Source organism: Thunnus albacares, chromosome 23 (genome assembly GCF_914725855.1).
Source record: "Thunnus albacares chromosome 23, fThuAlb1.1, whole genome shotgun sequence".
In the NCBI taxonomy this organism is placed as follows: Eukaryota; Metazoa; Chordata; class Actinopteri; order Scombriformes; family Scombridae; genus Thunnus; species Thunnus albacares.
This window is the reverse complement of record NC_058128.1, coordinates 7073357-7086529: the sequence shown is the minus strand read 5'-3', so window position 1 is coordinate 7086529 and position 13173 is coordinate 7073357. Positions and strand designations below refer to the sequence as shown.

At 40.3% G+C, this 13173-nt stretch overlaps 1 protein-coding gene across 1 annotated transcript in view; it reads left to right on the top strand.

Annotated features, from left to right (window-relative positions):
* The first annotated feature begins 1899 nt into the window (after positions 1 to 1899).
* LOC122975162 (ankyrin repeat and BTB/POZ domain-containing protein BTBD11-A) overlaps positions 1900 to 13173 on the top strand; it is a 199266-nt gene continuing 187992 nt past the window's right edge. The window contains exon 1 of the mRNA XM_044343431.1: positions 1900 to 3157. Within this exon, the coding sequence (XP_044199366.1) occupies positions 2293 to 3157 (865 nt within the window). The 5' untranslated portion in view covers positions 1900 to 2292. The remainder of the gene's footprint in view (positions 3158 to 13173) is intronic.

Below are 13173 nucleotides of genomic sequence, written 5' to 3'. Positions count from 1 at the left end.
GCAAATCTAAAAATACATGAATTCATAAATCACTAAATGAAAAAACGTGACTGTATCGAATGACTAGAGAAGCGCAATCATGTGATACAGTCATTCTGCTGGCAAAATACTAACAATTTATCATCTTGCTGGGAAAATCATGATCATTTTGCTGTTACCAGGCAACCAAGGCTTAATAAGTGAGGGCAAGCTTTAGAGGACCACAGTGCATGTAGAGAAGCAGCTGACAGCTGCCCACCTCCACCACTCTCACCTGAGTTAGTCAGCAAGATATGCTGCATTGCATCAAGAGCTCGTGGCGGTGGCACGCTGCTGAGGAGGAACTCAGTTAATGTCACAGAATGGAGAACAGGATTGTTCTCATGGTGACATCTGCTTAGATGGAAACCTCTTTATAGTTGGAGTTCTTGATCAAAATGCGTAATTTCATCAATAACGGAATCAATCGTACACGTTCTCCAGAGATTATCCTCATTGGAATTCAATATCTTCCCATTTTACAGCTAAATAATTGATATTCAGTCAACAGAAATCTTGCTAAATTGGTCCTTTTCATCCCAAAACATCTTATCCAATAGCATTTAGAAGCACAGTGCATTTCTGTGAAGGGTCTTGACATATTAATATATTCTTTGCTCAAAAAACATACTGGACATCTTGATTCTGGTAATGTTATTTATCAATCAGTCAGTTTATCTGTCAGCGAGCATCACATCATTTCTCAAAAACATCAATGTACGCCTTGAGTCCAATGTAGGTTTTGGCAGTTTTTGGCATGAGTAGTGCAGTGTCATGCAAAGAAAATATGAAAGGGCCTTTGGCATGTTAGGCAATGTGGCAGATGGTTGGTCCAGCTCAGACGTACAAGGAGAAGCCCCAGCAGAATGGATGAATCATCGGTCCACCAACTGTTCCTCTCAGCATGTCCTCAGAATTCAACTCGCTCACTCTTTGTTTTTATGGCCTGACAAAAACATTGTCTTATGGACGATAAATCCTTATGATGATGATGATAAAGTGGTGCTACACCCAGAAGCAGGACTGCAGGTCTTGGTTAGCAATGGACGTTGGAAGAAGTTACATCTCTGATCTCGAAAAGCTCAGAGCAACGTGCTTTGAACATTAAAATATTTATAGGGATCTGGAGAAAAGCTACTTCTGCTGCAGACCCGCTTTCACTGCTCAATTAAAATGATCAATAGTGGACTCCTGTAAGTATGCATGCCAGAAAACAGCAGCTTGTCTCTGCAGGACCCAGGACTGTGTATTTCATCATTTCACCATTCAGAATCAATCACAACAGATTGTGAGGTTCATTCAGAAATTTGGTATTTCATCCAGATTCTATAAAGCTTAAAGTGGAAGTCTGGCAGTGTGTTATTATCATTATTAGTTGAGCAGTATGAGAGAAATTGCAACTTCCTTGGTATGTGTCAATATTGTGGATGAAAATCTATGATTAATTGAAATTATTTCCACTTTAAATCACAGGCTGCTTTTTGCACACAAGTCCACTCTTTACTGACACCAACAGAGCTGGTAATCAATGATAGTAAATAAAAAGGTGGGGAAACTGCTGCATGGCTGTAGGTACCTAGAAAAATAAATGATATTTATCAAAAAAGGGACTGCTCAAATTGTGACACTCTCCTCCATTTGGACTCTGAAAATGTGATCTATCACCTGAATTTCAAAATAAAACAGGCAGTCCTATATTTTTCTCTAATTTTCTTCCCACCATCATAATTCACATTTCCACCATGTGTTGTCTCAGCTGGGGATCCACCTCTCATCCTGACACTGCCATGATCACTTCACTGCAGCTATACTACAAATAACAGATTGGTTGGCACAGCAGCCTACGTGTGTATCTCTAATTCTGCAGTTATGTTTCTCCAGCAGCAGGTAGTCGTTGCCGAAAGGTAGCCGGTTGTGTGTGTCAGTCAACGCTGATGGAGATGCGGATTGGCTTGTTTTAGCCCGCGGGGCTCCAGGCCCCTCCTCCCTATCGGAGTCCTGCCTGTTCTGCGCTTGTTGCAGTGAGCGCCGAGGGTTTGTGCGCTCTCCGGTTACGCGTATGAAGTTGTGGACAAGAGGAGATCGAAGACATCCAGTCACTTAGAGAAGGAGGAAAGTAAAAGGCTCACTTCTGTCGTTTCACTCATTTATGTTTTTTCATGCGGGGAATATACAGTTAAGCCCTCGGACAGCGGCTGAACACCGAAAACACCAAAACGAGTTTGTGGCATTTAATTGAGAGACCAAGCATACCCAACAGTATGCGGTGCAGTTATGGCAGGCAATGGTAAGACAGTCGTGAGGACGCTGGAGGATTTAACGCTTGATTCTGGTTATGGTGGAGCCGCGGACTCGGTCAGATCGTCCAGCGTGTCGCTGTGCTGCTCCGACACGCATCAGTCCTTTCCGCATGGGGGCAACTGCTGGCATCTGACGGAATCCATGCATAGCAGACAGAACAGTTTGGACACAGTCAACACCGTCCTGGCGGAGGACACGGAGATACTGGAGTGCTCGGGTCAGTGCGCCAAGCTGCCCGAGCTGGAGGACGTGCCATGGAGCCTCGGCGAGGTGGAGGGCGCACTGAGGAAAGACGAGGAGCTGATGGTAGGCAACCCGCCACCCGAGGTCCTGGCGCGGCTATCGGCTCTCATCAGCCGCGCGCTGGTGAGGGTGGCCCGGGAGGCGCAGCGGCTCAGCCTGCGCTACGCCAAGTGCACCAAGTATGAGATCCAGAGCGCCATCAAGGTGGTGCTCTCATGGACCATCTCCGTCAACTGCATCACGGCGGCTCTCAGCGCCCTTTCCCTCTACAACATGAGCACCGGGGACAAGTTCAGCCGAGGCAAGTCGGCGCGCTGCGGGCTGGTCTTCTCCGTGGGGAAGTTCTTCAGGTGGATGGTTGATAGTCGGGTGGCCCTCAGGATCCACGAACACGCTGCCATATACCTCTCCGCCTGCATGGAGAGTCTGTTCAGAGAGGTGTTCAGCCGCGTCCTGCGCAGCGCGCTGGTGGAGAGGGACAACGGGGTCCCCAAGTTTACGCTGGAGTCACTGGAGCAAGCCATCAACAACGACTCGGAGATCTGGGGTCTGCTGCAGCCCTACCAGCATCTCATATGTGGCAAGAATTCAAGTGGTAAGAAAAGTTAACAAAAAAAGAACATATAACATGCCAATCATTGGTTAATTGTTGAAATATGATTCAATGAAACATAATTTGACTCTGAACCACTGGTGGTCCGTGCTGGGGGCTTATTTGTGTATTCAGTCAACACTCCCCATCCACTGTAAAATCCACTATGTAATCCATATAATCATAATCAGTCGTTTCCCCTTAAGACAAGTAGGCTACCACTTATATCTGATGGGTGTCCTCTGTTCTAAGAAATATCTAGAAACAAGTGGCTGTATCATGACTTAGTGGTGACTCACTTGGGAGCAATGAAGCTTGATTCAATAAAACTGGATTTAATCAAAAACAAATACATCCCTTTCAAGTTTTAGCCTATTTATTTGTTTGGAGGACAATACAAGTTTAAATCCGAATACGTGATCGATGAGCTACTTTTTGCAGTGCGTAAAGTGATAATCTGCTTGGTGAACCGTGTTGGAAAAGGACTATTAACGGTGTAATTATGCCGGGGAACAACCACTGCTTCTCTAGCTCGTGTAATTACACTCCAAACAAAAGGACTTGACAGTTTCTTGAATATTTATTACTCTCAGTTTAGACCTCAAGGCCCACCTCTGAAACAGGAGCTTCCTATCTTGGTTATGACAGCCCCCCCTCCCACCCCCCACCAGCAGCAGCAGCAACAGTCAGAATAGGTATTTATGGTCTAAAAAGATCAAACAAGCTCAAACTTCTAATTCTTTGAAGCTGTTGTGTTCTCAGACTTTAATTAGAGACAATAATGTTAATGTTAATGATTGTTTTTGATTCAGTAGTTCATCCAATCAGAGACTCTCAGAGGTGCGTGGTGTGCAGAGATGTTATGTGTGTCGTGATGTTGCAGAAACAGGATTTGTGTTTATATTGTGTGCTGGCCTTGTTGGTAATGCTATTACTGTCTCACTGCAGAAGGTGTAAGCTGTCAGTGTGGGTTGGCCCTCTTATCCAAAGCCCTGAATGAGCTGGCTGAAACTATAAAGCAGAAGGGACTTGAAATGCTATTCTTTAACTGAGTGCCAAACTGGTCTGTGCAATATTGACCAAAAAAAAAAAAAAAATCCTTGGGTATTGCAGCTCTTTTGCTAATTGTTGTAGCGTGATTGTTTTCTGTCAGCACTTATAAGTGAACTTGATGGAGGTGGAGAGACAAAGATGTCGGCAGTGAGAGGAATTTTTCACGTGTGCAACCTGTCTTGTGGATGAGCCGTGCCTCCATAATAGCCCATCAGAGAAGGATTGTTCCAGAAGCTGTATGAAGAAAAATTGATCTGAAATGTCTCTCATAGGTTCCTGAGTCATATCAAATTCAATTTCATGGATGCAGGTTATTTTTCTAATGTAACAGGTTCTTCTCTATAATCCAAACCTTTTAGTCTTTGTCATGTACAACCCACACAACAACAACACAAACACACAAAAGAATAAGAACATAAAACTGAATCAGAGGTGCAACTATCATTATTTTCTTTATTGATTTATCTGCAGATTATTTTCTACATTAATTTAAAACGCTGAAAAGCAGAAAATCATCACATTTGAGAAGCTGGAATCAGGGAATGTTTGGTATTTGTGCTTGAAAAATACCTTAAACGATTGATCGGTTATTAAAATAGTGGCAGTTTAATTTGCTGCCGATTGACTAATTAGTTAATTTTGTAATCGTTGCAGCTCTGATATGAATAACAAACTGGTCGAGGGACTCTCCGTCTCACCATTTAATCCCCTCATAAACCCTCTTATACGTCTTCATTCGACAATGCTGCACACAACTGCTTTGTCTTGAAAATGTAGCAGAGAAACAGGTACCACTCTGTAGACAAGATGCAGTGCCAAGCATGCATCCCCCTCCACTCCTACCCGCCGAACGCATCATTTCCTGCTGGTGCAGAGGAGGCTACAATTTGCACTCAGGCGCAACAGCATGATGTCACTCTGTGACAGTTATGAAGGCGAAAAATGTGACCTACTGTTTCTTATCAAACATTTCAAGATGCTGTAGTTGACAGCCTCGACCATGAACTGAAAAATATGAAAAATATCTTTCATACTGTAAATGTCAGACCTTTAAACATCATTCGCTCGTTTGTGTGTAATTTCTCCTTTTCACTGTGTTGTGTTGAGCCTCTGCAAACAAAGCTGATGCGAGTGAGAGGTGGGAGCAAGCAGGGTAACCCCTCTTGTGAGAGGCACGGTCTCCTGTCTAAAATTTTTACCTGGGAACAAAAGCGGTGCAGCACATAATGACTAAATCCATGTTGCTCTGCACTCCCACTTACCATACACGACAGCCTCTTTGCTCTGACTAATGAGCTGGAGTAAGTGGAAGCTTTTCTTTACATCCCTTTTTTTCAGTAATATACGCTGGTACATTCTGATTTTATATATATATATATATATATATATATATATATATATATATATATATAGGATTTCTAACATTTACCATTATAGGAAAAAGGACACTTTGTGTATATGAATTCAAAGTGCACAGATTCAAGCTTTTCATGTAGGTATCTTATGTATCTCTCATGGGGTTTTTGATGTGCTTACAAACACTAATTCTGAAAGTAGTAACACCTATAACATGCTTAACTGTCTACAGGTGTAGGGTTAGGTGGAGATGTGAAAAGACTGCTGCAGAAAGTAAAAATAAAAACAAAACGATGTGAGAATAGGAAGCTCTCAACAAAACTCGAGTTATGAAAGAAAACAACTAACTGTAATTTCTTATTATGTCCCTCACGTCACGTAAAGCAGGAGGCAGGCCTCATGACTGAAAGAGGAAATAGCTTGCTGTGATGTTTTCATCAACAAGTCCACCTACCAAATTGACAAAATACAGTAGGTTGATTTAATTGGCAGCAAAGCAACCTATATGACCAATACAGAAACAATTCATATAAGTGTTTTCTGATCTGCCACCTCTTAATGTAGGTAATTAAATCAACTTGTTCAAAGTAAGGGATTAGGGAAATATTGTAGTCATGTGGTCAAATAACTAAGAGGAGAAAAGATTCAAATCACAGTCTTCTCTGTCAGAGTCACATGCTTTGTTTATCCAACTTTGTTTTTGTGGTGCTATGAGTTATGCTACCCTTGCCTTTGATTCTGAGAGAGAACGGTCATTTTTGCATGATCACAAGATGCCGCTCATAGGAAAATGTAAAAATTGGTCTTGGCTTTTTCTCTGGTGAGGAATTTTCACACAGCTCTTACATCCAGGGGTTAATGTTCCAAACTTACACTAAAGTTTTCTGGAGTTATTTTTTTATGTAACTGCTAAAGCTAAAGCAAACCAAGTTCTTGTAGTTATCCAACCTTAAACCTGCAATAGTGTTATCTTTTGGCCACTTGGGGGCAGAAAAAACAAGCTGTAAACCCAACATTGACACATTATCACCTTTTATGTTGATATGCAAACGTCTTAGTAAGCAGTTGTTTATTTCACGTCTCTCAGGGAGTTTTTAGAGAGAAGTTGTGGGTGCCGTAAAACCAAAACAGTGAGTTGAAACATGCTATAAAGCTTCATAGAGCTGATGGGAACTGCATAGTCAGTACTTTCACATACAAGCAGTCAGTATAAAAGTATTGATTATAGCTGCTTTAACCCAAACTTTAACTCTATCCTAAGCTGTAATTTTATCATATTACGCCAGTCGTACATACATGGTGCAAATCAGGTGGTCTAACCTTTCATGCGATATCGTACAAATATTGTATGCAGAGATGCTACAGGTGAATATCTGAATCTGTATGTATAGCTTTCAACAAGGATTCCCCATGTTGGACTCTCTCTTCTCAGTCACGTTAAACCATCAAATGACAAGTGACGTCAGAAACAAACAGCATGGTCATCAGCTTCCAAACCTGCCGGGGTGGCTGTTAAATTTGGAATCCCGAATGACTTGATCGTATCTGATGATGTCTGTCATTTGCCGTGACCTTCCCCAAGGAACTGATCCAACCTCCGCGGGACAGATGACACAACATAATGGAATTGCATAGCTCGCTATAGTCGGTCTATTAAATTAGCAGCGGGGCGTCTGTTCTCCCTCCCTCTTCTCTCTCTGTCTTTCACACCATATTTTATTGTGTTTTCTGCTAGGAGGCGGGCTCGGTGCTTGCATATTTATTTTCCACTGTGGTTTTTAATAAGCTCAACTCATAACCACATGATTCTGGCAAAGCCTTTGTTGTCCATTCTGTTATTATTTTTCCGCCTGTCCTTCTCATCCTTGGGGTGGACTTGCAGAGGAGCTGACAGATTGCTGTCATTCTGGTGGGGATGCAAACACCCGAGCAGGCAAGGTTGTGATGGATTTTTATGTCATAGTAATTTCATAAGACCAAAGGCTGCACCCACACCCCTCCACACACCACACCGGCTCATTTTCGGGGAAAGACATCAGTAATTGTGAAGTTATTTCAGGTTGTTTTCAGGGGCTGAGATGTATTTTATGAGCTGCATCCGTTTCTAGTTTTCTCTTCATGTTACCGGCTTGTAAAAATATTGACTTTCATTTCATATGCTTCGCTAGTAGGAATTCCAATAACACCTATAACTCTGCCCTGGGCAACAGGGATGAGCCCAAAATTTTGTGGTTTTATTACTTCCATGTCATTGGAGCGTGGATCCCCTTTCCATTTTGAGAAAGTAGGTGAAAGCACTGGGTCAGGATGAGATAATGAGAGAAGTGTGAGAGCAGTGAATGCTTAATGTTGTGAGGGAGGAAAAGAGCGGGAGGAGAAACCAGACTGGAGTGTCAGCTGGAATGAGGTGGTGGTGAGGGGGCATTGGCGCAGGTCCCTCAGAGATATAATTACCATGCAGCTCTCTTTAATTAACACTTGTGCTTATCTGGTAGTCATTAAGATTAGGAATTAGCGACGGGAAACACCAGGGAAATGGAGAGAACAAAGATTATAATTCTTCTCATTCATCTTTAATACCCGTTGTGCAGGTTCACGTCAGCATGATTCATCTGATTGGTCTGCGTGGTTGCAGATAAAATGTCTTCTAGACATTCAGACCTGTGGACTGTCACAGCCATGGCTCCTTATTGAACAGTTGGACAAAGTAAGTTGTTGCGTCACTCGTCCTTGATGGCGACATGTTTCTACAGTCTCAGCACAGAAGTCTACATGGCTGATCAGAAAAACTACATCAAACAACTTCTCAGAGATTCCTGCAGGATTACATAGTTTTGAAGGAATGTCAGGATGTTAATGATGTTGGATGTGAGTACATTTGAGTGTTTATGTCATCAAAAAAGGACAATGGTTAGACCTTGGATGTCACTATGATTTATATCCCAACTGATAATTGATTTTTGAGGCTGATAACAATATCAATATTTGAGAATTTCAATAATCTGATAACAACATATTGGCCGATATTTATTTTTTAAACATTTTTTTTAAACAAGCTTGGTAGTGCTAACTCAATGTACCATATTTATAGTTTCTGTAATGCAATATATTGATATTTATCAGTTGATAGATTGCTACCAATATGGAAACAATGTTGGCTGATATAGATCTCACAGCCTGGCAGATTTATTGGTCAGACACTAATATAAATGCAGATTTTTTTTAGTATAATTGCAGATGTGCTATTTGTCTTTCTCTGACCAACTGCCTGAAAAACATCCAAATCAATGTCTACCAACAATAATGAAAATGTAAAATCAAAAATGGGAACATAGCATTGTGCACATAATTTTAAAAGTAGAAATAATGTATATTTCAGGTATAGTAATATTCATTAAATATCAAAATCATAAAATATAATGTGCGTACAGTAGAAATAGGGTGTAAAAGGCAGAGCAGAGTGAAAGATTGTGGATACAATGACACTACACCCTAAATTCAGCCAGCTAGCTAACACTAGCTAGCTAAGATTAAAAATTGACATTCAAAAGGGGCTTTCTTGTGACCCTAAGTCTACTCTTGCAGACCAGATTTTGAGGAAAGTGAGGAAATAGTTGGTGTAGAAGTTCATCAAAAAGTAAAATTAGCCCAGTTCAGAGGTAGACATCAGCTAGTAGTCAAGCTAACAGCTCAGTGGCTAATGTTAGCATTCACAGTCCAATACAGTCAAATAAGCTAAATCTTTTTTAAACATCTACTGGCATGTGCTGTATTAGTTCACTGGCATACATAACCTTGGTTTGTACGTTTGATGTATTTATATTACATTCAAGACACAGAGCAATGCTTATCTGCTTCTGAAAGATAAATCCCTGGTGATCTTTTAAAACCCAGAGAGGTATTTAAAAACACCTACAGTAGGTTTAAAGTATTTCCAGAAGACACCTCTGACCATTTGGATTAAAAAACATACCCTCTCTGCAGCACACTAATGAGACATTTTAACCTCTTTCCCCAGTTTTGAAACTATTTCCTCACCCAAAAAAAGATGTTGGGCGTAACTGACATATCACTTTGGTCTTTTTGTATTTTCCCTCCAATGGAAAGCATTAATATAGATACTATACCTGATAATAAAACACTTTAATTGTGGTTCTGTGTGGTAAAAATCAAATGAGTGGGTAATTCACATTTGTTTCTCACACATCTGGGTTTTCCTGTAATTGTAGGCGTGTGTGTTATCAATATTGTGGCCGTCGCGTCGAATAGTTGCTCAATAACAGCTGTGATAAGACAGCAGTGCGCAGAAGGGGACGTTTCTTTGACTTTCTGTGTTGGTTCTCAGATAACATTGTAAGGAAGTAAAAGAAAGGACGTCCCATGTGTGTAGTAGTTTTCTCTTTCTCTGTATTTTTCACACTCTACTCAAGACCATGTTGAAAGACGTGCAGTCACTGTTGTGTATAATCATCTCCATCTGTTGACCTTTGACCTGTGCTACAGGAGTGATGTCGGTACAACAGGTGTCTGATTGTTACTGGAGTTAGCCGTGTTTGATGAGTTCTTTGTGAACTCACGCCTCAGCGGGTAGGGAAGAATTCAATGGAAACAATACTGCGGTGTCAAATTGACCTAATTGTACATACAAAGTTTAGCAAATACACAGCACGAAGACGCCAGCGCGGTGAGATGAGACACATCCTGAAAGTCTGAGACTCACTGGGGCTCTTTTGATGTCGACACAACTTGTGACAGCAGCTGTCAGAACATACTGTGTTATTTGATGTCATCTGTCAGGACTACAAAAAAAAAAAGAATTCTCTACTGATAGGGTTGTGATGCAACATATAGTTTTAACTAAAGTAATAATTTCCTGTTTTTTACTCTGTAGTTTTCAAATACATGTTTGCACCTTTATTTTTTATATGTGAGGAGAGTCATAGTGTTAAAGGATAATGTCAACCACCACGTGCACTGAAGAGTCAGTTCACTCAAATGATTAAAACAGATTTTCAAAGGTTTGGTTTCACTTTTAATTGCAGATCAAACGGAATTTTTGTCTTCCCCTTCTTATGCACTTCAGTATTTTAGTAGTATATGAAACTTGTTGGTCAGTCCGATACTTTGGTCAAGACTGAAATATCTCAGCAACTACTGGAAGGATTGTCATAAAATTTTGTGCTGACAGTCAAGGTTCCCAGACGATGAATCATACAGACTTTGGTGATCCCCTTACTTTTCCTCTGAAGCCACCATGATGGTTTTTAGTGAAATGCCTCAACATATATTGAATGGATTGCCATTAGATTTGGTACAGACATAAGTGTTCTTATGATAATGTTAAGTGACTGTGGTGATCTTGTTACTTTTCATCCAGCGCCAAGTCAAAATTGGAATTTCTCCAATATTTTGGTGATGAAATACCTGAAAAACTAATGTCACTCCCATCAGTCTCAGTTGTAGTTCCTTTTCAGTGCAAATTAGCAAATGTTACCATGCTAACACACTAAACCAAGGTGGCTGAAGATTGTAAGTAAGTAAACTTTATTTCTGTTGCGCCTTTCAAAACCAGTTACACGGTGTGTCACAAAATGCAATACCATAAAATATGGGTGCAATTTCAGCGTACATATTTCCACATAGAGAAATAGAAGTTGCTGTTAAGTTTTTCAAAAGCTTTTTTGAACATCACAACTGAACCCGCACCAAGGTGGCATCAGAAATCTCAGAAACTGATATTTCAAAACCTTGGTATCCAACAAAAAACTATCTGCATGACTACGGATAAGTAGAAAAATAACTTTTTGTATTTTGGGAGAATTGAAAACTATGTAAAAAAAAATGTCTAAGCTAAAATAAATTACAGGCAAGGCCCTAAATCACACAGCTCAAACATATCTGAAATACAGCAGAAGTGAAAAGAAAGTGATTTACAATCAAATGTGTGACTTTGTTGAGCTGCTGTGACGCTGAATTATGTAGTTGGTGATGCTGTGAGGTAAAATCTGTCAGATTGCATCTGCGGGGAAAACCACTTTCTATCCTGTCAGCTATACTGTATGTTTTCCTTCCTGTGAGGTGGCTGTACATTTCTGTTATCACCCCATACACTCTTGTTGCACTGAGCCTGTTTTTCTGTTTTCACTGATGATTCTTTTGATCACACCTTAAGAACAAACAATTTTTTTCATGTTCTGCAGCTCACAAAGCTCTTCTTTGTGCTTTAGAAAGCGCTAATCCTTGAGAATTTCTTTTTCGAACAATAAAACCTAGCCTGGTTTGAGTTGTCCCTGACATTTCTTAACAGTCAGCCACTAACATCAAAACTAGGAAAACATTACCATGACCGAAGCTATTGAGCAGTTCTGAGAGTCAGATGTTACTATATGAGCATGAGTTGACTGATTGTGAAATATTTGGCGTTCTGTAACACTGATGTCATTCATGGACGGGGAATCAGGATGTTGGTGTAAAAAACACATCCTCATTTATTGAGTCAGAGGTTGTGTCTGTATTTCTGGGACTTTTCATGATTGCTTTTTTTAACATGTGCTCAGTACATAGGCGGTATCACTTTAACTGTGTTTATCTCATGCTATCAAAAAGGGGAATTTCTTAAGGTGAAACCAACATGACCTCACAGATTTAGCATTAAAAAAGCATTAGGTAGGCAGGCCCTCATTGTAAGATTTGATTAGAAGAAAAGAAAAAAAATCACCCTCTTGAGTTAAATGTTTCATCAAAGCAGTTGTTAGGAAACATATATGTAAAGTTGGATGCAATCATATCACTTCAACAATGTATTCAAGCTTAGTTTGGTTACTCATTGCAACCCACCCCTTGTGCTACTGAATTATGCAAGCGGGCAGATGACTTACATTGTTCCAGTACCGTGTGAGTTGTTTTTTAAAAGCAGCAGGCATCAATCACAGCTTCCCCTTATGCTTATTATCCTCCTGTGCTATTATTACATGCATTTACCACACACACTCCTGAAGTTAAAGTTGTTTATATGTGAGCAGAAATACATTCAAATCACAAACAAAATGTATCAAATAGATCTCTAAATGCAGCGTCACATTTGTATTGTTCTGAGTGCTCTGTGCAGACTATGTGTGCAGTTATTGATGTCTGCCTCTCTGTTGACTGTACTTCAAAATGAATAAAAGTGACAGATGTATATCTCTCCACTGGCTTCTTTCCTCCAGACTATTTCTGCTCTCGCCTCCCTTTTTACACTTCAAGTCGAACTGAAATTTGAATTCCCTTCACTTTTTGTGTAAGAAAATATACTATAATGTCACATGTGGTTGTTGTGCGTATTTTTCCATTTTGCAAAACAGGATAAAACTATTTTTTGACATATTTTTTTAGGAGCAGTTTTAAAGCTTCAACCCTCTGGAAGGGTGTTTCCCATGGCAACAGTTGACTGACATCTGAGTTGCTAGGAGACACGCACTACTGATCGAACAACGCCAAAGCCCTGTATATGTGGATGTACAACTGGACGATATATTAAATAAATTCCATCAATATCAATTTTTGTTTTTTTTCATAAAATTCAAGTGCAAAATGTTGACATCTCCAAAGTCGAGTCATTCAAAAGTGCA